This window comes from Daphnia pulex, chromosome 5, assembly GCF_021134715.1.
Source record: "Daphnia pulex isolate KAP4 chromosome 5, ASM2113471v1".
In the NCBI taxonomy this organism is placed as follows: Eukaryota; Metazoa; Arthropoda; class Branchiopoda; order Diplostraca; family Daphniidae; genus Daphnia; species Daphnia pulex.
The window spans coordinates 11744243-11765620 of NC_060021.1; the positions used below are offsets into that span (position 1 = coordinate 11744243).

At 40.0% G+C, this 21378-nt stretch overlaps 4 protein-coding genes and 3 long non-coding RNA genes across 8 annotated transcripts; 3 read left to right on the forward strand and 4 right to left on the reverse strand.

The window, feature by feature from the left end:
* Positions 1 to 2173: 2173 nt before the first annotated feature.
* Positions 2174 to 4602, reverse strand: LOC124193377. 2 transcript variants are annotated; one of them, XM_046587148.1, is made up of 9 exons: positions 4503 to 4602; positions 4300 to 4440; positions 4145 to 4239; positions 3907 to 4054; positions 3689 to 3844; positions 3258 to 3604; positions 2998 to 3175; positions 2775 to 2921; positions 2174 to 2706 (listed from the first exon to the last, which is right to left on the reverse strand). In XM_046587148.1, exons 3-9 carry the CDS (start codon positions 4222 to 4224, stop codon positions 2437 to 2439), a joined length of 1326 nt encoding a protein of 441 aa, XP_046443104.1. In that variant the 5' UTR covers positions 4225 to 4239; positions 4300 to 4440; positions 4503 to 4602; the 3' UTR covers positions 2174 to 2436. The 2 variants fall into 2 exon arrangements, with proteins under 2 accessions (XP_046443104.1, XP_046443102.1); XM_046587146.1 differs by having other exon boundaries at positions 4295 to 4583.
* A 236-nt stretch (positions 4603 to 4838) lies between these two features.
* LOC124193382 (general transcription factor IIH subunit 2-like) lies at positions 4839 to 7961 on the forward strand. Its single transcript, XM_046587151.1, has 6 exons — positions 4839 to 5054; positions 5118 to 5451; positions 5506 to 5845; positions 5907 to 6015; positions 6078 to 6327; positions 6391 to 7961. Exons 1-6 carry the CDS (start codon positions 4996 to 4998, stop codon positions 6514 to 6516), a joined length of 1218 nt encoding a protein of 405 aa, XP_046443107.1. The 5' UTR covers positions 4839 to 4995; the 3' UTR covers positions 6517 to 7961.
* On the reverse strand, positions 6573 to 9238 carry LOC124193381 (LIM domain-containing protein jub-like). The gene is made up of 8 exons (XM_046587150.1): positions 8204 to 9238; positions 8044 to 8134; positions 7791 to 7960; positions 7663 to 7725; positions 7466 to 7596; positions 7183 to 7234; positions 7020 to 7088; positions 6573 to 6954 (listed from the first exon to the last, which is right to left on the reverse strand). The coding sequence occupies exons 1-8, from the start codon at positions 9035 to 9037 to the stop codon at positions 6856 to 6858; spliced, it is 1509 nt and encodes a 502-aa protein (XP_046443106.1). The 5' UTR covers positions 9038 to 9238; the 3' UTR covers positions 6573 to 6855.
* A 69-nt stretch (positions 9239 to 9307) lies between these two features.
* On the reverse strand, positions 9308 to 13266 carry LOC124193380 (calcium-transporting ATPase type 2C member 1-like). Its single transcript, XM_046587149.1, has 4 exons — positions 12444 to 13266; positions 11591 to 12369; positions 11285 to 11516; positions 9308 to 11219 (listed from the first exon to the last, which is right to left on the reverse strand). The coding sequence occupies exons 1-4, from the start codon at positions 12472 to 12474 to the stop codon at positions 9457 to 9459; spliced, it is 2805 nt and encodes a 934-aa protein (XP_046443105.1). The 5' UTR covers positions 12475 to 13266; the 3' UTR covers positions 9308 to 9456.
* A 589-nt stretch (positions 13267 to 13855) lies between these two features.
* On the forward strand, positions 13856 to 14471 carry LOC124193385. The gene is made up of 3 exons (XR_006874222.1): positions 13856 to 14005; positions 14091 to 14163; positions 14235 to 14471. It is a non-coding gene; the product is annotated as an uncharacterized LOC124193385 (long non-coding RNA).
* A 3320-nt stretch (positions 14472 to 17791) lies between these two features.
* LOC124193383 lies at positions 17792 to 18959 on the forward strand. Its single transcript, XR_006874221.1, has 3 exons — positions 17792 to 17961; positions 18528 to 18609; positions 18694 to 18959. It is a non-coding gene; the product is annotated as an uncharacterized LOC124193383 (long non-coding RNA).
* On the reverse strand, positions 18820 to 20438 carry LOC124193386. The gene is made up of 2 exons (XR_006874223.1): positions 20115 to 20438; positions 18820 to 19203 (listed from the first exon to the last, which is right to left on the reverse strand). It is a non-coding gene; the product is annotated as an uncharacterized LOC124193386 (long non-coding RNA).
* Positions 20439 to 21378: the final 940 nt, after the last annotated feature.

Consider the following 21378-nt stretch of genomic DNA (forward strand, 5'->3'; position numbering starts at 1 on the left):
TAAGAAAATACAAACTGGAATTACCTTTTGATTAACATGACTGAAAAGGTAAAAGGACGCCGGAAGTTCGTAATACATTTTCAGTCAGTGTCTCGGAAACAAATGGGAAATGGCGGAATTTCGTCCCCCGCACGAAGAAAAGCACTATCTGGGGTTTGGAGGATTTCATTTTTGACATTTTACTGATTTAACCACGGATACCAACAAATTAGAAATTTTTCTTGTCATGCCCCGAGTATCTAACATTCAGAAAACTGGCTTTACATCCATTCTTAAGATATTTTTCAAGTTGGTCAAAGGAGCAACATGCAATAACCTGACAGACAGCTTCTCTCTAAATAAAAATGCTACTTATCATGGCAAATTAAACAAATTAATAAAATTACCAAAAAGCTGAGAATGAGAATCGTTCATCACAATCACACCTCTACAGGAATCAACATGTCAGAAGGCCACCATCTTGAATAGTTGAGGTGGAGTGGACATGAAGTGTTTCTGCATGTGATGAAAGCTACAATCGGTACAGGTAGCAAGCTGCAAGAGGAACACCAAGTTCCACAAGCTGGCTGCAACAAATCCAGACTGCAATGAAAAAGCTCAGGCCGTCAATAGAAAGATAAAAACTCAATTACGATCAGAAGCAAAGTCATCAAATAACTAAATGTAACCTTAGAAGTTGAACATAATTACTTACACTTATCTGAAGAATTTCTGCATGTGGCAAAACAAAATGTACATCCGGTACATGCAGCAAGAGACAACATTTTAGGAAAATGTACAGCAGTTTCAGGCCACATGATCAGATGGAATTTCCAAGTATAACTGTTATCTGTAAATTCACCACACAAAAAACTCACATTTAAAAAACTTAAAGAACATACAAGTGGGAATTTCCATTTATATGAGTAAAATGTCAGGGAAAAAGTACGAAAGTACCAGAAACAAGCAAGAAGCAACGACTAATAACGTCCGCGCAACGCGCATTCTAGTAATACCCCCAAATTATGGGAAAAACTGTGTACACAATTACACATGACTCTTTACGACAAAAGAATACCAGGAGTAAGACAAACTAGGCAGTCCAACAGATCTCTCCGATATCTCAAATTTTACGGAGGAAGTTAGAATTGGCAAGGTATTCAAATTGCTAATTAATCTCTTTTCATATTAACATTTATCTCTTGTCATATTAAAAAGGTACTTTAATAGGAAATTAGATAAAAATAATTACCTTTGCATGGGACGAGACGTACGAATGGGTACATGCATCAAGACACACGATGCACGACTTTTCTGCAAAATGAACAGGCACTCAAGTCCGAGTTCGATGGTTTGACAAAGTGGTGTTGAATAATTGAAATCGCCTGTAAATTTACACATCGAAATTTAACATTAAATATTTATAACCCTAAGAAATTACTAAAAAGTACCTTTGCATTTTCATCATGGAAAACGTCAAGACCGACGTTCCTGATCTGCTGCGTCAAGGAACAAAATGGCCGAATTGGGTCCCTGAAGACATTAGCGCCACCTAGCGACAGCCAATTGGAATGCTTGCTTGCAGACAGCACGCAGCAGCTCAACTCAACTCGAATCGTCACGCCTTTCACTGCTATGTGCATCTGAGCTTTCCCTATATGACACAACATACAAATGATTTAATTAGCAATTTCAGACTTTCGTGAACTTTTTCAACATCAAAATGTAAATATTTACAATTTTCGTGAACTTTTTCAACATCAAAATGTAAATATTTACAGAAGGTATAGAGTTTAAGAAAAAAATAAAACTTACCATTTTCTGAAGAATTTCCTCAACTTGTGGAAAGCTTCCTCGTACATGTTTCAATAAGTTGAACAGCAAAAGTTTGTCCCATCAATTTAATTCTTTAGATGAGTTGTTGTTTACGTGAGAGATAATTTCGCACTGGCAAACTCGGCGTAGCCAAATTTCATTTTTGAAACCCCATCCCACCACTTAATTTTAATTTCCAAAATTGATTTGGGATAGAAACTCCGTTATTTTTAATATTTTACAATCTGTTTCTTCATTCAAGTAATAATTTTAAAATGAAGACCTCCCTGATAAAGTGATCAGAAGTCAGAACTATAATATTAATTACGGTAGATGATGTCGTCGATTAGCTATTATTCAAATCTCGTAATTAACAATGTAAATTATCCGTTTCAATTTTAATCACACTATTTTCAGGTTGTTTCACGCAACTAAGCATGAACAAAAGTTTGACATTTGTTTAATTTTGAACAATGGTAGGGTATATGGCACATGACGTTACTGAATTACAATCAAAATGTAAGTAGCATTGAAAGATTGATTTTCCTTTTGTTTCTTCTTCTTAGTTTAAAAGTTCTTGATTTAAAAGTTAAAATGGAATATAATAAAATTCCTTGTAGCAATGATGCTTGCAGCGATAACTTATTGGGCAGGCACTACCGGATTCGGATATACCGCGGTAACTCTTTTCTTGCAAACCTTTTGTTGGCACGGTTGGCACAATTCTTTTCTGTGAACTCCTCTACTAACAAAATGTATCGGCGAATTGATCCGCTTTTTTTCAATTTCTTCTTCGTGCAAGTCCGTATAATTTTCGTTCCCGTAATAATGAAAATCGATTTCCATCAAGAGAAAACTCAATACTGCGTCAATCTCTTCAGGTTGTAAGTCTCCTGTATAGTACGGTTTGCTCTAAAATTAACAAGCGATAGTATTAATAAATGGGGTGTAGAATCATAGAATAGCTAATATTGACATACATTTGGGTTTCCAGGACAATTGAAACATTTTTGGCCTAGAATATGAACAGCTACTTGACCAATACGAACTCCTTCGCTATTTGGTGGATTCAGCCACATCCAAAAGCTTATCCAGGCTCTTTTCGATTCCCAAACGTATTCGCATTTCTAGAGAGAGTAGAAGACAAACATTTGATGTTTCAAAAATGTCTCATAGAATATTATTTTGAATATATATTTTTACCGGGCATTTAAATCCTGCTTCAACTTTCTCTCCGAGGAATCGCTCCCATTTCTGCTCTCTTCTTAGAGGGTGATCCTTGGTGACTTTCTCCAGGCTCATGATCCACTTATGCGTGGGATTTTTTTGGGTAAAATATTCAAACTTGTTTTGAAAACTTAGCTCCCATTCCTGTTTGATTCTGAAAAGAAAAATTTAATAGATGATAAATTCAAGATAAAACATGTGTCCCAGCGTATTTAAAGGGGCTTAAAATATCCTACTGTTCTGGAGATTTATCCCATCGATTTTTCAATTTTGTGATGCGTCTCATGTCGACGGGTGGTTTCGATTCGTTAGGTTTCGCAATTTGTAAACCACCACTCACATTTTCCTTGAATGGAGGGATCTGATCCAATGATGGGATATCACCGTTTAATTTCGACGATCCTTTCTTCACTTGTGGATTTTTTTTCTCTTTTGCTTTTCTCTCGCGCAGTTTCCGTTGGCTTTCAATTTGATTTTCTTCATCCTTTGAGTAATTAATTTGGTAAAAATACCAACCAATCTCCATCATAAGATAGCTCAGCACAGCCTCCACTTCATCCTGGTACACATCTATCATTGGCAGCTTTGAATTAAAATAAATAAAGAAAGAAATTGTTTAGTTGCACAATTTTTTCAATAAGTAACTTCAGACAGAGATTTGCCTTACATTGGAAGAGCCACATTTTTCCTTATTGGGGCATAATTGAGGCTTCACCCAAACAATAAGGGTTTTTCCTGCAATTTCTCCAGTGTTGGACTGCTTATTAAATGCATAGTAGAAACAAACAATACCATTGTCTGTAACCCATACATGGTTACAGTCCTATTAAAAAGTCATGTTAAAAAATCACATTCACTATTAACATTTCATTCAACAACTTTTACCTTGCACTTGCATGCCATGCTTAACTTTTCTTCTAATGAGTGTTCCCATTCATGTGTAGATGGACAATCATTTGTTACAGCAAGTGTCCAGGAATCTTTGAAATTCTTAAATTTTTCTTTGAATACTTTCTCCCACTTATTCCACATCCTAATTTGAAAATTTAATTAGAAAACAATATTATCAAACTTTTTTGTGGAGGAAATCATAATAAGAGAAGAGAAAATTTCAGATTTATACTTGTCATCAATTTGATCCCATCTCCTCATTCGATTGACTCTGGCTCTTCTCTTAGTTTTCAGTTGGTCTGGGACAGACATTCTACAACTTTCACACTGAAGTTAGAAATAATTAAGAACAATTCAGTATCTTTACAAAGCTTTTACATACTTTACCTTCAGCAAAATACTTGCAACACTATCTCATGCAGCTTTACGTAATGACGCACTTCCACCCAACGAAAAGATAAATACACCTGTTGCTGATTACGAATGCTTTTCGATTTTCGTATCAATACTTGTGCTTCACGTGAGCTACTATCATTATCACAGCCGTTAAACAAAATGAATTCTGTATAGAGAGTAAGTTTACAGCACACTTTTCAGATTTGTCATCACAATTTGCTTGCTACATTCCAATTTCCGTTCAGCGAAAATTGGAAAAATGTAACATGAGGCAATCGGGGCGGAGACTTGCGAATTCTCCCTACGATTTGTTAAAAAAGTCACGTGATAAACACAGGAAACGATTCAAATTTCAAAGGAAGGATGACAAATTTTCTGTGATATAGCCCATGAGTCATTATTTAAATATGATGTCATCATAAATTTTTCACAGTTTTTTTTCTATTTCTTTTTATTTATTTGAAATTATCATGTATTTTTTTTAGTTTGAATTCTCGTGGTTGAGTGAAATCTGGATCTGGAATCTGGCATCCCTGTAAAGAAACACAAGCAGAAGACATTTTCGAATAGGAAAAATATGTTCGAAAATAAGGTTCTCGTGAGTCGCAAGAAGCCAAGAACAATTGGTGTCATCAATTGAATATTTATAACTGTTTAAAACGCAAAAACCACGCTTATTTTACCAAAATGGCAGATGAAGAAGAAACCAATGAGTATCGCTGGGAGTCGGGATATGAAAAAACATGGTAAGTACTTAGTGATATGAAGTATAACCATGAGACTAAATTCACTTATTGAATGAAATCTAGGGAAGCTATTAAAGAAGATGATGATGGTTTATTGGAATCAAATGTGGCTGAAATAGTAGCCCGAGCCAAAAGGAAAAGAGCTGCCCTGAAAGCCACCGGTGCGATCCAACTTGGAATGATGAGGCATCTCTTTGTTGTTATAGATGCTTCAGAATGCATGTTTTTGCAGGATTTGAAACCTACTCGCTTCCTCTGTGTTTTAAAGTTATTAGAATTGTTTGTTCATGAATTCTTTGACCTTAACCCGATAAGTCAGTTAGGAATATTAACAACCAAAGTGAAACGCAGTGAACTTGTTACAGCCCTAGCCGGAAACCAGAAAAAGCATATTGAGGTAAATCTTAAGTTTATCATCAAGAAATCAAAATATAATTTTAAACATTCCTAGGCATTACAACAAATGAAGGATACTTCGTGTGAAGGGGAGCCATCACTTCAAAACTCATTAGAAAGGGCTATGAATGGTCTGAAAAACATGCCTGCCCACTCTAGTAGAGAAGTGTTGGTGTTATTTGGCAGCTTGACTACTTGCGATCCGGGTGACATAAAAAAAACGATCAAGTCTTTGAAGGAGAATAACATTCGGGTTTCAATCATCGGGCTGGCGGCAGAAGTAAGGATTTGCCGAGAAATTGCCAAAAGAACTGGTGGCACTTACAATGTTCTTCTCGACGATCATCATCTGAAGGAACTCATTCTAAATCAAGTGCAACCACCGGCTGTAGCAGGTAATTGTTTCTTTGGAATTGTTACTATTGGAACGCGGTACAGTGTAGCTTTGAAATTTAGGTTCTATGGAGGCCTCACTGGTGAAAATGGGTTTTCCTGGAGGTAAAACTGGTTCAGGCGACGGAGCTTCAGATTCTGCTGCAGATCACGCCCCAGCTTATTGTCTTTGGTAAATTATTGGCGATATTGGCGTATATTCAAGTGTTTCATCACTTTCTGTTTGCTTTACAGCCATATTGAAAACGAAACATCATGTTTAATGGGCAACAACAGTGGCTATAACTGTCCGCAATGTGGAAGTCGTTATTGTGAGCTTCCAGTTGAGTGCAAACAATGCGGATTGACTCTGGTTTCTGCCCCTCATCTTGCCCGTTCTTATCACCATCTCTTTCCCATCAAACCATTTATAGAACGAACAGAAGTTCCCGAGATGACGCATTGCTTTGCGTGCGCCAAGCCTTTTGGTGAATTGGATCCCAATGTAAGAATGATTATTGGTTCTTCGACGATTTTCTTACATCTGTTATTTATTTATTTTTTTAAGGTTTACGAGTGTGAAAACTGCAAACAGATTGTATGTCTTGACTGCGACCTATTCATACGAGAAACATTGCACACATGCCCTGGATGTGCTAGTGATCCAATCACAGCTCAAATGAAAACTAACTGAATAAAATTGTTTCATTCATTCAGAAGTTGAACTCCACAAATGTACATAACGTTCGGTTGGTATTAACTAAAAATTTAATGGTGTAATCCGAGTATTTGTGCAGTGTACATTTGCAATGAAAACAGAGCCAATCTATTAGGGACATTAGTCACGTTAGTTTGAATAAGGTACACACAAAAAAAAAGTCAAATAACGTCTTGTAGGATAGTTTTTGAAAATTAAACCTAAAAAGTTTTCGTCAAAATGTAAAAGCTTATATCGCACGTAATAATAGGAAAGAAAACCGAAGAGTAAAAAAAAAACATTTTGGTTTTGGCGTATTCGTGTGCTGCATAATTTTCAAGTGTCTTGCATAAGTCGACAGCTGCGACAAAATAGGCGGCCGTACAAAGGATAACATCGCCGCTCTGGCTCATCCGTTAACTGTAATCCACAACTCTAATAGCAAAAGAAACATTTAAAAATTGCGTTGAAAAGAAGACCTTATTTGTTGAATGTCAAACCTCGCAAACATAGCAATCAACGTGAAAATCCTTGTTCATAGACACAACGCGTACCGTCTCTTTGCTACCCTATAAGTGCATAGAAAAAAGAATGTCGTATCCCTTTCTTTTATGAGCAAAATTCAAATTTGTCAAGGGCCCTGGAACCAAATAGATCTCTCACCTGAGCAGGCGTGATAATTTCATCGCAAGCTGCGCATCTCGGTGCAAACATCCTTCACCCAGCAAGACAACGATGATACAAGAAAAGTGTTCAAAAAAGAGAGAATTAAGCAGGCTCTTAGGAAGTAAATATTCCTCCAATCAGGCAGGCAAAAAATGGCCCAGCACGTAAGAGTTTTGACTCAAAATAAAAACCATGTACCAAAGAAACACGCAACGGAGTGGTGCAGGTAATGTGGTACAACAGATCTAGGTGCAAAAAAGAGATGGAATACTTATTTTACCTGTGGTAGTCGGTCACACAGTAGATTTTATGATCAACGTCGATAGTGAATGGAACCCCGTCCAAGCATTCGTTGCAAACGCAGCAACGGAAGCATCCAGGATGATAAGATTTTCCCATAGCTTGTAAAATCTGTACAACATATTTTTTTAATGATTATAATTGAAACGGGATTTGTTCAGAAAATAAAGCTCTTACAGTTTCCATTATTAAATGTCCACACAGTCCACATTTCTCAGCAGTTTGTTGAAAGCCAGAGTACTGTGAAAATAGAAAGGATTTATAAGCAAAAAGTTGCCCAGTTAACCTATAAAAATGATACACACCAAATAATCCTCCTCGCAGTAAACCTTTCCATGAACATTATAGAAAGCTTTTCCCCGAAGGGCCCGACCACAGGAACAGCATACGAAGCAGCAAGTGTGATAGAGATTTCCCATTGCCTGGCAGGCTTCGGCCGCCCCAGTAATTTTTTCGCCACAAGTATGACAAACACCTATTTATTGGTGCGCGATTGTTCCAAAACAACAAAGAACCTTTAGGAAGTGAAATTTTTGCTAAATAAAATGTATTCATTACCAAAAAACTCCCCATCTTGTTCTTGATTCTCCATTTCTTCTTCTATTTCTTTCATGAAAGATTCAAATTTTTTCTCAGCATCAGAAGTTTCCTGAAATTAAAGAAATTAAAAACAAAAATTATTAAACAAACACAAACAAAATACTAAGAAGGTACAAACCTTTTTGGAAGGAAGAGTTGCAAAGGGCATTTTAGGGGAGGAACCAGCTGGACTCATCTGTTGAATGCTTGAATCAGTTGTCATTCCTGGTTTGATGAATCGCTGAGGTGACTTTTCATATCCAGTTGTAGTAGTGCTTGTAGCGTTTTGAGTTTGTTGATAGGTAGGAGTAGGTTGGGAAAACCTTTGAGGAGATGGCTTGATGATTTGTGGTGCTGGATATGCTTGTGTGAAAGATTTGCATTTCATCGATGTAGAAGGTGGGGGAAACTGACTCGGCTCAAAGGGCTGTTGTGTGGCCAACTGGGCATCAGTTTTCAATGCGGCAAGGTTGGAGGAAACTGGCTGATAGGTTGGCACACACATGTTACTAGCTGATGAAATACTTGAAAACGATTTCTTTGGTGAAGTGTAGAATTGAAGATTCTCATAAACAGGTGCTTCGTCAGCAGAAGTCACCAAGTTTGGTGGTGTGTAGCGCATGGCTTCTTCCAAACTCACTTTGGATTGCGTGGGGACGTGTGATATCTTGGATATCTGAACAAGTCTTTGGGAAAATTGTTCTGGAGGTGGGATAAATGCATCTTCATACCTGCCTCTGACAGGACTTCCAGTGAGCTCCTCCAGGTTGGCATAAATTCCTTCCGATGATGAAGATCCATACTGAGGTTCATATTTCATTTGAGTAGCAGCTGAATTAGGATACTTGTACGGTGGTAATTGGCCACTAGTAGCTGGATACTGAAATCCAGTAGTAGGTCGAGTGATGTTGCTCGTTCTGTTGGCTTCGGCTAGTCGCAAAGCCGACATTTTCTTGCCTAATTCCTGGTCCATGATCAGAGGGATGGAAATACTTGTACTCTGCCAAATACGTCTCAAGGATATCCGAACCTAATCAACGTCACAGAAAGAGAATGGTACTCATTCCCGCCTACGAAAACACAACACAAACGTGATAACAGATTGCGTGTCGAATGAACTGGCTGTGTGTGTGTGTACACAGTCGAGTGTCTGCTGGAGTCTCTGCCTAAGGGTAAATGGAGAGGGGCGGGGTGGAAAGGGAAAGCTGGGCATTATTTTATGAAATAATATGCGAAAAGCCCCTTCTGTTCTCTTGGCAATCTATTGACTCGTCAAACGAATACCTTTATAGTAACAATAATGAATGAAAAAGAAATTGAATAAAAAACAAGAGATTGACAGACAGTTGAAGAATAGTAGATGTTGTACGATTGAATGAAATAGAATTTTGGTTAGATCAAATCAGAACGACTTCGCCCTCTGTTAACAGCCGGAGAGAAGAGTCGAAAAGGCGGGTGTCGCTGGATCCACTTTTTCAGTTCGGATACAATTAAGACACTAGAAGTGATAGCCGTCAGGAAGGCCATATCCTGAAAATGGAGTGCTTCCGTCTGGAAAACCCACTGGAGTGGTGGGAAAAAGATGACGAGCAGTTGGCCGCAGAGTGACAGGAGCACGGCGGCAATGAAGAGCCGGTTCGTCCCAAGTCCAATTTCCAGGACAGATTTGTCCTGCGAGCGACAGCTAAGGGCGTTGAACAGGTCGAACAAGACAAAGCAAGTGAATGTCATTGTCGTGTCACGAGGTGTTAACTTGTTATCCTGCAACTCGCGTTGGAACACGAACAGAGTTCCCAGGACGATTATAGCTGCCGAAAGTAGTACATTGGCGATGAGAGATCGATCAATCATTGATTGCTTGCTGCTGCGTGGAGGTTGCCGGATGACATCTTTGTCTACGGGCTCAACGCCCAGACTTTGAGCTGGGGGTCCGTCCATTAAAATATTGATCCAAAGAATTTGCATGGCGTTGAGCGGGTTCGGTAGTCCAGCCAGGGTTGTAATGGTGATGAGCGACAGCGCAGCAATACTCGTACTCAACTGGAAGCGGATAAAGTTGCGGATGTTGTAAAAGATGCCTTTACCTTCTTCGACAGCTGCCATGATGGTGTAAAAGTCGTCGTCAACCAAGATCATGTCGGCCGCTTCTTTGGAAACATCCGTGCCGTTCTTGCCCATTGCTATGCCGATATGGGCAGCTTTGAGAGCAACACAGTCGTTGACTCCATCGCCAGTCATGGCCACCACGGCACCCACAGACTGGAAAGCTTGCACGATGCGCAGCTTCTGACGGGGCGTCACTCGATAAAAGACGGACACCTCCATCACGCGGTCCTTTAGTTCATCGTCGGCCATAGCGTCCAGTTGCTCTCCAGAAACGACTGTACTGTTGGGCCGGTAAATCCCCAACAGTTCTGCGATGGATACGGCCGTTTCCATGGCGTCGCCAGTCACCATGACCACTTGAACTCCGGTGCCGTGGAAGATGTCGACGGCCTGTCGCACCTGCGGTCGAGGTGGGTCGTGCAGGCCGACCATGCCGAGAAACTCCATCGCTTCCATTGAATCTCCGCGTGCCATTCCAATCACCCGAAGTCCCTGCGTCGCCAGTTGCCTGGCTTCACCCAACACCCTTTGTTGGTGATCCATGTTCATCGGCAAGCAACGTCCTTGGTAATGAATTTTCGAGCAGTACTGCAAAATCTTCTCGATGGCTCCTTTGGAGAAGAAGATTTCTTGGCGTGATTCGTTGTGCGCTGCACGAGGCATACAGCGGACAGTCATGATTTTCATTTCCGAGTTGAATGGATATTCCTGCAGGCGGTGGTAGTTGGAACTGCAGGCCAGCATGCCATACTTCATCGCAGCAGCCAGCAGAGCACCTTCGGTTGGCTGACCACGTAAAGATCCTTCCGGGCTGATTGCAGCATTATTGCACACACAACCAACTTCCAAAACGTTGTAGATTGAACTGCGGGCCATTAGTGCAGTTTCCGAATCACTCGAAATGTCTTGGATTTGGACAGCGCCAACGTTGTTGTAGCCGGAACCCGTCACCTGAGCTCGCCAGCCATCAGAAGTGACAATGTTAGTCACCGTCATTTCGTTCTTTGTAAGTGTGCCCGTCTTGTCCGAACATATAACGTTGACGCATCCTTTAAGAGAGGAAAATATTGATAAAAACATGTGATGATTTAAAAGAGCAAATGAATTGAAATACCTAGCGTTTCAACTGTCGGAATTTTCTTGACAATGGCGTTACGTTTGGCCATACGAGTGACGCCAAGAGCCAACGTGACCGTGACTACAATTGGCAAACCTTCGGGGATTGCAGCAACAGCTAAGCTTACACCGATATTGAACATGTCCAGCAATGGTTTTCCTTGAAGCCAGCCGGCTAACATGATGAAACCGATTATGCCAAATGATATGTAGGACAAATGCTTCCCGAGCTATATACAAATGGTAATTAAATTTTTAAAAAGTTACTTTTATTAATGTATTATTTTTAAAAACTTTTACTGACCGTATCCATGCTTTCTTGGAGAGGGGTTTTGGGTGATTCCACAGCTTGCATCAAGCGAAACATTTGGCCAAAGTCGGAGCGATCGCCCGTTGAGACAACGATACCCTTTCCAGATCCGCAACGGACCAGTGTGCCCATATAAGCCATGGTTTCCCAAGTGGATTTGTTTTCATCGGTTTTCCTTCTTTTCGTTTGTTTGGTAACTGGCTCCGTTTCACCGGTAAAACTGCTCTCATCGATGGAGAGTTCGATGGTCTCAAAAAGTCTTAAATCGGCCGGAACTTGAGCGCCTAAATTGAGCAGGACGACGTCACCTGGCACTAGGTCTCTGGCGTAAAATGAGTGAACTTTGCTTTCACGAATGCAGTGACATGATGGTGGGATGAGCTTGGTTAGTGCTTCTAATGACTTTTCAGACCTATATTCCTGAACAAATGCTACGGTGACAACAATCAAGATTGCCACCGTGATACTCACAGCATCATCAAACTGTTTCATGCAGATGCTGACAAATGCCGAGCCAAGCAGCAGGAGTATGAGCGGATTTTGAAATTGCTCCATGTACTTCCTCCAAATGGGATCTTCATTTTTCACAACAAACTCGTTGGCTCCAAACATGGATTTTCTTCTCTCCGCCTCGGCCCAGCTCAAACCGGTGAGAACATTGGTGTCCAATTTTCTCGCCACATCCTCCACATCCAAACCGCTGGCCTCAACAGAGGGCAGCCACATTTCTTCAGAGTGTAATTTTTCTTCGCGTGGGATGTTCAATTTCTCCTCTATCCAACGAAGAAAAAAAGACATGTTTAGAACCCGGAAAAGAAGTGATCGATCAATAGAATATTTTATTTACCTGTGCCATTCTTTTTGATTCCTAAGGGCATCTTCTAGATAACTTTATCCATGACGATAAGATCAACGAGCAGAGCCAGCCACCGATAACAGCACACTTTGACAACAGGTATGACGTACAAGTTTTAGTTCACACGGCCGTTTAGATATTCTTATTGCCGGATATATTATTATTCACACTTGTTCAGCACTTGGGACATACGTAGTCATTCCAGACGAAACGTCAAATCACCTGTCTGGCTGCGTTGCCAGTTTGTTACTTTGCGCTTTACTCGACTTTCACTTTTCGGGCAAAATTGGCGACTGGGTTCGACTAATGCGACTTCTTCACGTCAATATATTAATAGGATAACATACAAACGATGCTAATGCGAATAATTAATATACGTTTCAGCACGAAACAGGGGTTATCTGCCAAGAATGTGGCACGCAACGTGACGTGGAGAATATATACGTCAAACAAGGCCGCAGGGGAACAATGTTGTGTGACAGAATTGTTTGAAGAACACACAAAAATTCCAAACTCACCGGACATTGAACTCTCCGAGTTTCATATGGTAACGGAACAACAAACAAAACAAATGTCCAAGTGTTGTAACAATATAGCTACTGGGAAAAAAATCTTTAATTTTCGTTTAACATCCTTTTGAAAACGACAGTTTGATCTCATAACTTTGAAAACCACTAATGATGATGGATGAGTTACGTGGAAGGGAAAGCCACAGCATTTTTAGAATGCAATCAAATTTAGACAAGAGACCTTGACATATCTATTTCCCCAAATGATCTTGTGTGGAAAATTCCCCCGAGGAGATCATTGACTTTGTTTTATCGTTCTAAAAATATTCCCCAATAAGATAATACCACCCATTTTAGGGTGGTTTTTATATCGGTATCAAGATTTTGTATTTAAGGAAATTTGTGCAAATTTCTCCTCTGGTCTGAGATTGTCGAAACCATTTGGGGAACAAAAAAGTTTCTCCTTTCTCACGTCATTCCGTTGGCGGGCGCAAATAAAGTCACAAATCATAAGGGTCTATAATAATATCAACAATAAGGCAAAATAAAATCGAGCAATGGAGGTGCCACACGTTCGGCTCGTTCACAGCATGCGGCGCACCACTTTGGTTTGAGGCAAAGGAGAAAACCACACACGTCCGCACAAGAAAGGAAAAGTGATTTGGAACGAAAGTAACCGGACCGGGCCACAACCCAACAGTCATCGACTCGAAATAAAGACATAGGAAACAGCAACCAATATCAGCAGCCAGCGTTCTTGGTCCACCAGCAACTCATCACGTCGAAAGTATAAAGCGCGGCGGTGGCGGCACGGCTGTCTGTCATATCACCGGCCTCCATATTGAAACCAGGTTTGTCCAAGTGAAAGTTTCTCCAGCTCAATTTTAAGGAGGAGCTGAAAGCCAATGGGAAAAACGAATATATAAAGACAACAGCGTATTTGAGTGGAAAAAGTAATTTTTTAGTTCTCAGTCGACTGTCACATTTCTGTCTTGGCACAACAGCTCTTTTTTTTCGTCTTGTTCAAACATGAAGACTGTTTCCGTAAGTACCTCAAGTTCTAGAGAAAGCCAAATGATACCCTGGGATTGTTTTTCTGTGCGTAATAATCAACTTGTGTTTCATGCAGATAATGATCCTTCTTTTCGCCGTGTTGTCGCTCCTGGTTGGAATATACTCGGCTCCAATTACCCTCATAGTTGGTAAGATTGCGTTTGATTATTAGTTATTACCGATTCAATTTTAGCATATTCATTTTACCTTTCACTTTCAGGCACACCGTTTCTTTTCAATAAGTTCGACTATAAAGTCGATCCCAATCGAGGAGCTGAACTCTCGCCTGCATTCCAGGCACAGTACGGAACGCTAGGAGCTGATCTAATCAACTTCTATGGCCAGGGCAATACACCGAGACAACTATAAAAACACAAATGATCAAATTATTAAATTTTTGAAAGCCATTTTTAAATTGCCAATGCTTGTACAAATACATGACTTTTATTTTGTTTAACTATCAAATTCGTCCAATACTTTCGAACAAAACACAAACGCAAACACGAAATTTAATTTAAAACACGGAAAACTACTCAGGTCGACTTTCACCACGAACAGTGATCGAACATTCGTCCTGTTCCAACCCAAAATCGAGTAGAAGCAAACAACGAAAAGGGAATTCTTTAGATAAAGAGTCTGCGTAAATATAAGCGCTTTTGTTTGCGAAACAACCAAAATTTAGAGAAAGTAGCCCTTTTTTTCTTTAAGGAAATAAAACTATAGATGCGTTTCGCTGTTGAGCAATTGCTATTCCGTCCCCGAAGATCGACAGCTTGGAAAATTGACGCAGGGGGGGCTTTCTCTTATTACGACAATATTTAACGTGACGTCTGGCACACGCGGGAAAAAACTCGGCGTTTACACACAGCCGTACGGACAGCATACAGTATCATTAATATCAGGAGTCAAATTCTAAACTGCGTCTGTTCTACCCGTTGATCTAGTTACGAAACCACGGCTATACTTTCGATTCTCAACATTCACGGCTCCCTGGGTTAAGATCAAATCTACTCGAAAAACACGTTGGTGCGTTTAACGTGTGCAGCAAACCCGTTCTAGCGTGACTTGCATCCCGCCCTGTGCGACGACAAAATAAGTCCGAGACTCTCGCTCTCACTTTCCATTTCAGTTTTTCGTTCATTTTGGGCTGTCTGAGCACGGACGGGAGAGAGAACTATACGAAAAATAATAAACATAAAACGAGAACGTTGTGACGCACAATTTTTACGTGACGAAATGTGAGACATGGAAGGAGGGACTTTTTCACCATATCAGGATACGGAAGGCTTTCATTAAAATCGAATAATAGAAAGTAGGAAGAGGATATTACGAAACAAGATACACTATTCAACAGCTGAAAAGAAGTCTTATTATATCAAATGCCGTAATAATGTGACTGACCACACGAGAGAAAAATAAGCTAAAGAAAAAAATGGCCATTTAGTATTACGACATGAAAAAACGGTGACGGTTAGAGTCGGCATAATTGTATGACTTCAAAGCTAAGCCTCTTGAAAAAAGTCTTAAAAATCTACATTTCATTCTTGCCGACAGGCAGCAGCAACTTTGTTACTTTAATAGCGTCGAGTTATACCAAAGTCTTGCGTGCCCAGTTAAGACTTGGGTGAACTGTGGTGAAAGTTTAAACAGAAGTCCCACAGGTATCGTAAAAATTAGCACACAGTTCCTCTTTTACGACGCCCATAAACTATTAAGATCTGATGTGCAAAACAGATGTTGCGATTTTGGGCGACTAGAAAAAAGATGCGTGCCATATGCCCGACTATTTGTTGGAATTTTATAGGTTTAATCATATGGGTTTTGATAATAAAGGAGGTTAACGATACCATAACACTAAACTCGAAATAGCACCACATGTCGAGAAACAGCCGAATGATAAATGTTTTAATACCTGAGGCCAATTCTCTTTTTGCAACTCATTTTTTTCTAGAAACCAAAATATTCAAATGATTGCACATGATTTGGTATGGCGTAATCTACGTCTCGCCACTTACGTGATTTTCTTTTGGGGGGAATTACCTTAAGATTTTCTATTTCATTTCGAAACGAAATTGTCCAAGTTACTTCACTTTATCGGTTTATCCCCTAGAATTAAAGTGAAACAATAAAAATAAAAATTGTATGGTTCAACTTGTAATTATAAGGAAATTAAGGTACTTACCTGTCTTGGCTCACGTGCACACCACGTTCACTTTTCAAAGGAAACGGCTGCGCTCATTTCCTTTCCCCTATCTGTTAGGTGTGTCCGTGTGTGGATTTTATTTTTCTGGTAATTCTGGAATACGCTGACCATTGCTGGAATCGGTTGTCGTCGTTTCCTTTATTTCATCCACCCCAGCTGTCTGTTAGGAAATGGGTCAAATGCCCACCACGCCGCCAGCAATTCTTGTGGTGGTGCACCGCACACGTACGCAGCATCAACCCAAAGAGAGAAACAAACAAACAAAAAAGTAAATTTGCTGCGGAAAAATAATGAATCGCAAACAAACAAGAGACGCACGCAAAAAGGAAGGGAACGATTTCGTCAGTGCTATAGCAGTTTCAGTAGCAAAACAAACTCGCACTCTTCACGGACTTTCGCTTTCGTTATAGCAATCGTGTGTATAGCTTTCCATTTCATTATTAAAACCATTTTTTGCGTCATCCACACACACCTTGATTCAATTTAGACTAGTTTCCTCTACCTTTCTCACGCTACATTAAGTCTGAATTCAATTTTTAAGCGAGCATGTTGCAATTGCTAGAAAGAATCGAAACAAATTTGAGGCAATTGAACCGAGAGAAATCTCATGTTAACATATAGATTAAGAAATTTCTATCGAAAAACTGAATTTGCATTAACTGGGCAGATCAGTGAACTTTACGAAACCAAAGGCAATCCGTCTTACGTGTACGCAATGTGCGTGCGGTTGTGTTGAAAAAAAGTAGGCCAAGTCCAACTTGCTCTTTCTATCAAGTGTAGGTTCGTTCCATGCCAACGCACGTGCTTTTGTGCGCCTGACAGGTAAGAAAAAAAGTGAAAACTGGACGGAAACCGGAGAGCGAAAGTGGGTTTCTTTCTTTTTTTCAAGGACGGACGAACCATCAAAGCTCGGACGATACCGCACCAGCAGCAACAATGACCGCACACGATAGCCGCCAGAAAAATCACGCAGTCCAAAACTGCAGGTGTGTTTTTTTAAAACCCTCCCAATTGATGAGCAACAAAAAACACGTATTTTCTTTTTGAAAAAGCAATAAAAAGTTATTGAACGACGATCTAATGGACGTTCACGATAGTTATAGGTTTTCCTACAGATTTACGACGTGACAATTTCTGAAAAGGTGAGTCTCAGTCTCACTTTCACAATTATTAGGATGATATCATCATCATCGTGCGGATTCGAGTTGAAAAGTCGGAAACAAAATTTCGACTTTTAGCAATCGAGTGTGAATATCGACAGTCGAATCGCGATTTCATCTTATTACCTGCGACAATAAGCCTCTTTCACCTGCACAAAAAAAAATAAAAAGGGAAAAGTTAAAAGATAACATCGATAACGTCCACCCTCAATTTTCTCCCCTAGGATGAGGGGTGCGAGTGAAAGAGAAAAGATGGAAAATAACTCACAGAAAACGGAGGGCTATTGTAGACGATGTCGAGGTCATTGATAGAAAGTGGCGGGCCGTTTCGTTGCTACTACATCGTCGGTGTGGAAAATGTCCAGGGTGTACAAACTAAACAGAGGCGGGCGGGCGGGTGGCGGTGCTGGAGTGTGTTCACTCGGGCAATAGCAGGAGGAGGAGCTGCCTACCGTATAAAAATATATAGCCCTGTCGTGTAATCCGGTTTAGCTCTCACTGTTCAACAACATCTCCAACTCTGCGCTTGGCTTTCATCTTCACACACAATTTCTTGAAACCATCATCATTCAAAGATGAATTCGGTAAGACCAAACATTTTCCAACTCTTGTTCACTTTTTTGTTGGTTGACCATATACCTTGATAACGAAACCCGCCATCCAAGTTTTGACACATGTTGCCCAAGCTATATGCATATACAGAAATGAGAGCGCTCGACACGTGATTGCTGGACACTTGGTGACTTCTCTTCTGTCATTATTCTCCTATACGTACACAAACAAAACAAAAACATCAGCAGGTTTGATCGGTGTCAGGACTCTTTTTGTTATCTTAAATTACAATTTTTAACTCGATCTGAACACGAACAAGTTGATGGACAGAGTGACTCCCGAACTAGAAAGTGAGAGACGAACACCCAACGAAAGATGCCGAGAAGTGAGATTATGATTAACGCAAATTGTCTACTTACTTTCACGCGAATTTGCGGCGCTCTCGTTCAAGAAAGAAAGAAAACCACATCCATTTAGTTTGACACTTGTTTGCCAATTGCATGAACAATCATTGAAAGAAAAGAAAAAATTTACTTGTTAGCCAGGGTTCTGGTGTGTGTTTTTTTAACTATGGTTCCGTTAATCGTTTTATCGCTAGTTAATGGTTAAATGCGTCGCAATGCTGTTCGTCGTCCTATTGGCCGGAGTCTGTTCGAAGCCAACCAGCGAAGCTATTGTCGGTAAAAAAATCTAAAAATCGCAGATGTAGAAAAAGCAAAAGTTATGAATTTCAAAATAACCCGCCGTGATTTGATTGATGGCAGGTTCCCCTCACTTGTTTCACGAATACGATTTCGCAGTGGATCCTCACAAGAGCCAACAACTCTCTCCGCAATTCCAGGCCGCCAACGGACATCGCGGCTCCAAACTGATCGCATTTTTCGGTACCGGAGGACTTCGATCAGTGGAAAGACCTGCCAGACCTGCATATTACCATAACTGAGAGAGAAACAACATTTTAGGGAAAACAAATTCCTTGTACATAATCAAAAAAATTCGACTGGTTCATACACGAAACATTCTTTTCTTATAGCGACATATTCTTTATTCGACTGATTGATAAGATAAGAAAGAGAAAAACTTTCCCTTGATTTAGAATTCTAATCATTTGGAATGATAAGGGTCAATGCAAGTAGTGCGTCAAGTATTAGTGGCCCATCACGTATGGAGCTTTCTCCTTCGGTGAACATCAAACAGTTCAGACTGTGAAGGCCAAACGGAAAAATTCGTCTGCCGACCTAGAAAGAGATGCAGATCCCATTTTATCGTTTCCCCTAGAAAAAAGAGAGACAAGAATCAACAAAGTGGACATCAATCGACGACGACGACTCGACTTTCACTCGAAACAGGTAAAGACGTTTTAACAGCCCATACTTCAAAAACCGTTGGAACTTTTAGTGTGACCCGGAAAGGCGAATTTGGTTGACACAAAATTCCCCCCAAAAAATGTCAAAAACTTCCGATCGGACTGAAACGGAAGCGGGAATGCGTATCAATAGAGATTTTGATCTCGTAACTAGTCCCGGTGGTCTACGTGACTGCGTATTTCAACGCAAGATCTGGCATCATCGTTAGCGGGGTTTTTAAAAATAAAAAAAGAATGTACTAAAACAAAACAAAAAGGGCTTGAAAAACTGGAAGGACTTTCTCCTCCCTTCTCATCGCCCCCCTCTCCTGGCGTGGCTTAAGAACAAGAAGTGAAAGCGAAGGTTTATAAAAATGCAGCGTAGCATGCAGGGAGGCACACACTTGTTCAAAAGCTTCGCGACTGTTCAGACCTGCGCTCCTCCGTTGACGTCCCTCAACACTTCACCTGCACCCCATTAGCCTTCAAAGACACCTGCCCTTGAACCTTTTTTGGAGAAAATGTCTATCAAATTGACAGTAAGTGGCCTTTATGATTCTTTATTTTTTCCAAGATTTTTCTGATGGCTTCTTTGAAGGTGAAAGCTCGTCTTCAACAAAACAATCAAGTCGTCGTTTTTATTTGAACGACCTGAATGCTAAACTGTCAATGGCTTTGTTAGCGCCTAGCTTTCACCATTTGAAAAAGTGTGATCAATCTCTCTGCTTAAAGACATTGATGGTATAATAGAACTGCTGTATCAAATCGGATTTTTATAATGGAGAAAGCAACTTTGTTGATCAGAAACAATGGCAGCACTTTTAGAAATCAAAATTTTACCTCAATCTTAATCCTGTTGAATGTCTTGTTCACGAATAGATGGTTTTATTGTTCCTGGCTGCTGTGATGGCATGCTGTTACGCGGCCGGCAAGATTCCTTTTCCTTACTATCAAAGGTGAGATTTGAAAAGAGACTTGATTAGTTAAATCACTGGCCAGCTGATTTGAGTTCTTTCCTTTTCTAGACCGCCATATCGTTATCCTTATTACGACGGATCGGGTAAGGGACATTTGTACTACGGTTACGGTGGATCCGACCTCTACACGTACAACAAATTTACTCCGCTGGAAGGAATTTACCGCAAATAATTCTCGTTCACAAAAAGCTTTTCATTCCATTTTTCCACATGTAAATAACTGCAATATGACTACACCTTATTATACAAAAATCAAATACAGTTGAAAACTATTGACGTCTACATTTTTAAAATAAACCCATCTTTTTAAATGTTTCCTTCGTTTCAGCCTCTAGGGGTATGACATGATTCTAAGCGAAATTTAGGTTACCTCTTTCGAAATAACCTGTTAATAAATATACCAGGCCTTGCACGAAATTAATGTTATAACATGTTCAAATGATGCCGTAATAGCCCCAAGTAATATTCAGATTTTGTTCCCAAATGAAGAAGGAGGGCATGGCGTGAAAAGAAGATGGAGAGATTTTGTTACATGTAAAATAATGCCTATTCCAGTATTCCCCCAAATTACTATTTGCATGATGGTATTCCATCATTTTTCAAAACTCTTTCTCGTCGGGAAATACTGTGGGAGACACATGTAGCAACGTAACGGTAATTCAAATTTGAAAGTTTTTATTATAGCCAAATTTCTAGTCTTACCGGTAAGCCACAACCATCCAAGTCACGGGTAAATTCCTATCCGGAACATTCAGAAATCAGAAGTAATCAAATGGAATGGCCATATAATGTCTCTCGTGAATACGAAAACTGCAAAAGTCTATAAAACGATAGCTCAAATTAAATTCAACTACACTTTTTTTCCTCCTTGTGCCAATTCCTTATTGAAATTACTGCTAGGATGCTTTTTCTGTTTGTTTCTTTCCATTGCAATTTCACAGATCTAAAGTTGTGATTAGCCAGCAGGGCATGCTGCCGCATGAATAATACATACTTGAGCAGAAAGTTTCATCCTTCATTTCCAAGTACCGCTTTGATGTACCCAAAACAATCACACTGGCAATTCCATCTGTCTTGTATAACTACCGGTACTGACAGTGGGTTTTATCAGATGAACTGAAAACCTG

Coding starts and splice junctions, on each gene's coding strand:
- LOC124193381 (XM_046587150.1), bottom strand. CDS start 9,037: ATGGACCAGGAATTAGGCAAGAAAATGTCGGCTTTGCGACTAGCCGAA. Junction 8,135..8,203: donor CAACTCTTCCTTCCAAAAAG/GTTTGTACCTTC, acceptor CTTTAATTTCAG/GAAACTTCTGATGCTGAGAA. Junction 7,089..7,182: donor AAATTATCACGCCTGCTCAG/GTGAGAGATCTA, acceptor ATGCACTTATAG/GGTAGCAAAGAGACGGTACG.
- LOC124193380 (XM_046587149.1), bottom strand. CDS start 12,474: ATGCCCTTAGGAATCAAAAAGAATGGCACAG. Junction 11,517..11,590: donor TCCAAGAAAGCATGGATACG/GTCAGTAAAAGT, acceptor ATTTGTATATAG/CTCGGGAAGCATTTGTCCTA. Junction 11,220..11,284: donor TCCGACAGTTGAAACGCTAG/GTATTTCAATTC, acceptor CCTCTCTTAAAG/GATGCGTCAACGTTATATGT.
- LOC124193377 (XM_046587148.1), bottom strand. CDS start 4,224: ATGTCTGTCCCAGACCAACTGAAAACTAAGAGAAGAGCCAGAGTCAAT. Junction 4,055..4,144: donor TGGGATCAAATTGATGACAA/GTATAAATCTGA, acceptor TTTTCAAATTAG/GATGTGGAATAAGTGGGAGA. Junction 3,605..3,688: donor AAAAATGTGGCTCTTCCAAT/GTAAGGCAAATC, acceptor TTTAATTCAAAG/CTGCCAATGATAGATGTGTA.
- LOC124193382 (XM_046587151.1), top strand. CDS start 4,996: ATGGCAGATGAAGAAGAAACCAATGAGTATCGCTGGGAGTCGGGATAT. Junction 5,055..5,117: donor TCGGGATATGAAAAAACATG/GTAAGTACTTAG, acceptor AATGAAATCTAG/GGAAGCTATTAAAGAAGATG. Junction 6,328..6,390: donor TTGGTGAATTGGATCCCAAT/GTAAGAATGATT, acceptor TATTTTTTTAAG/GTTTACGAGTGTGAAAACTG.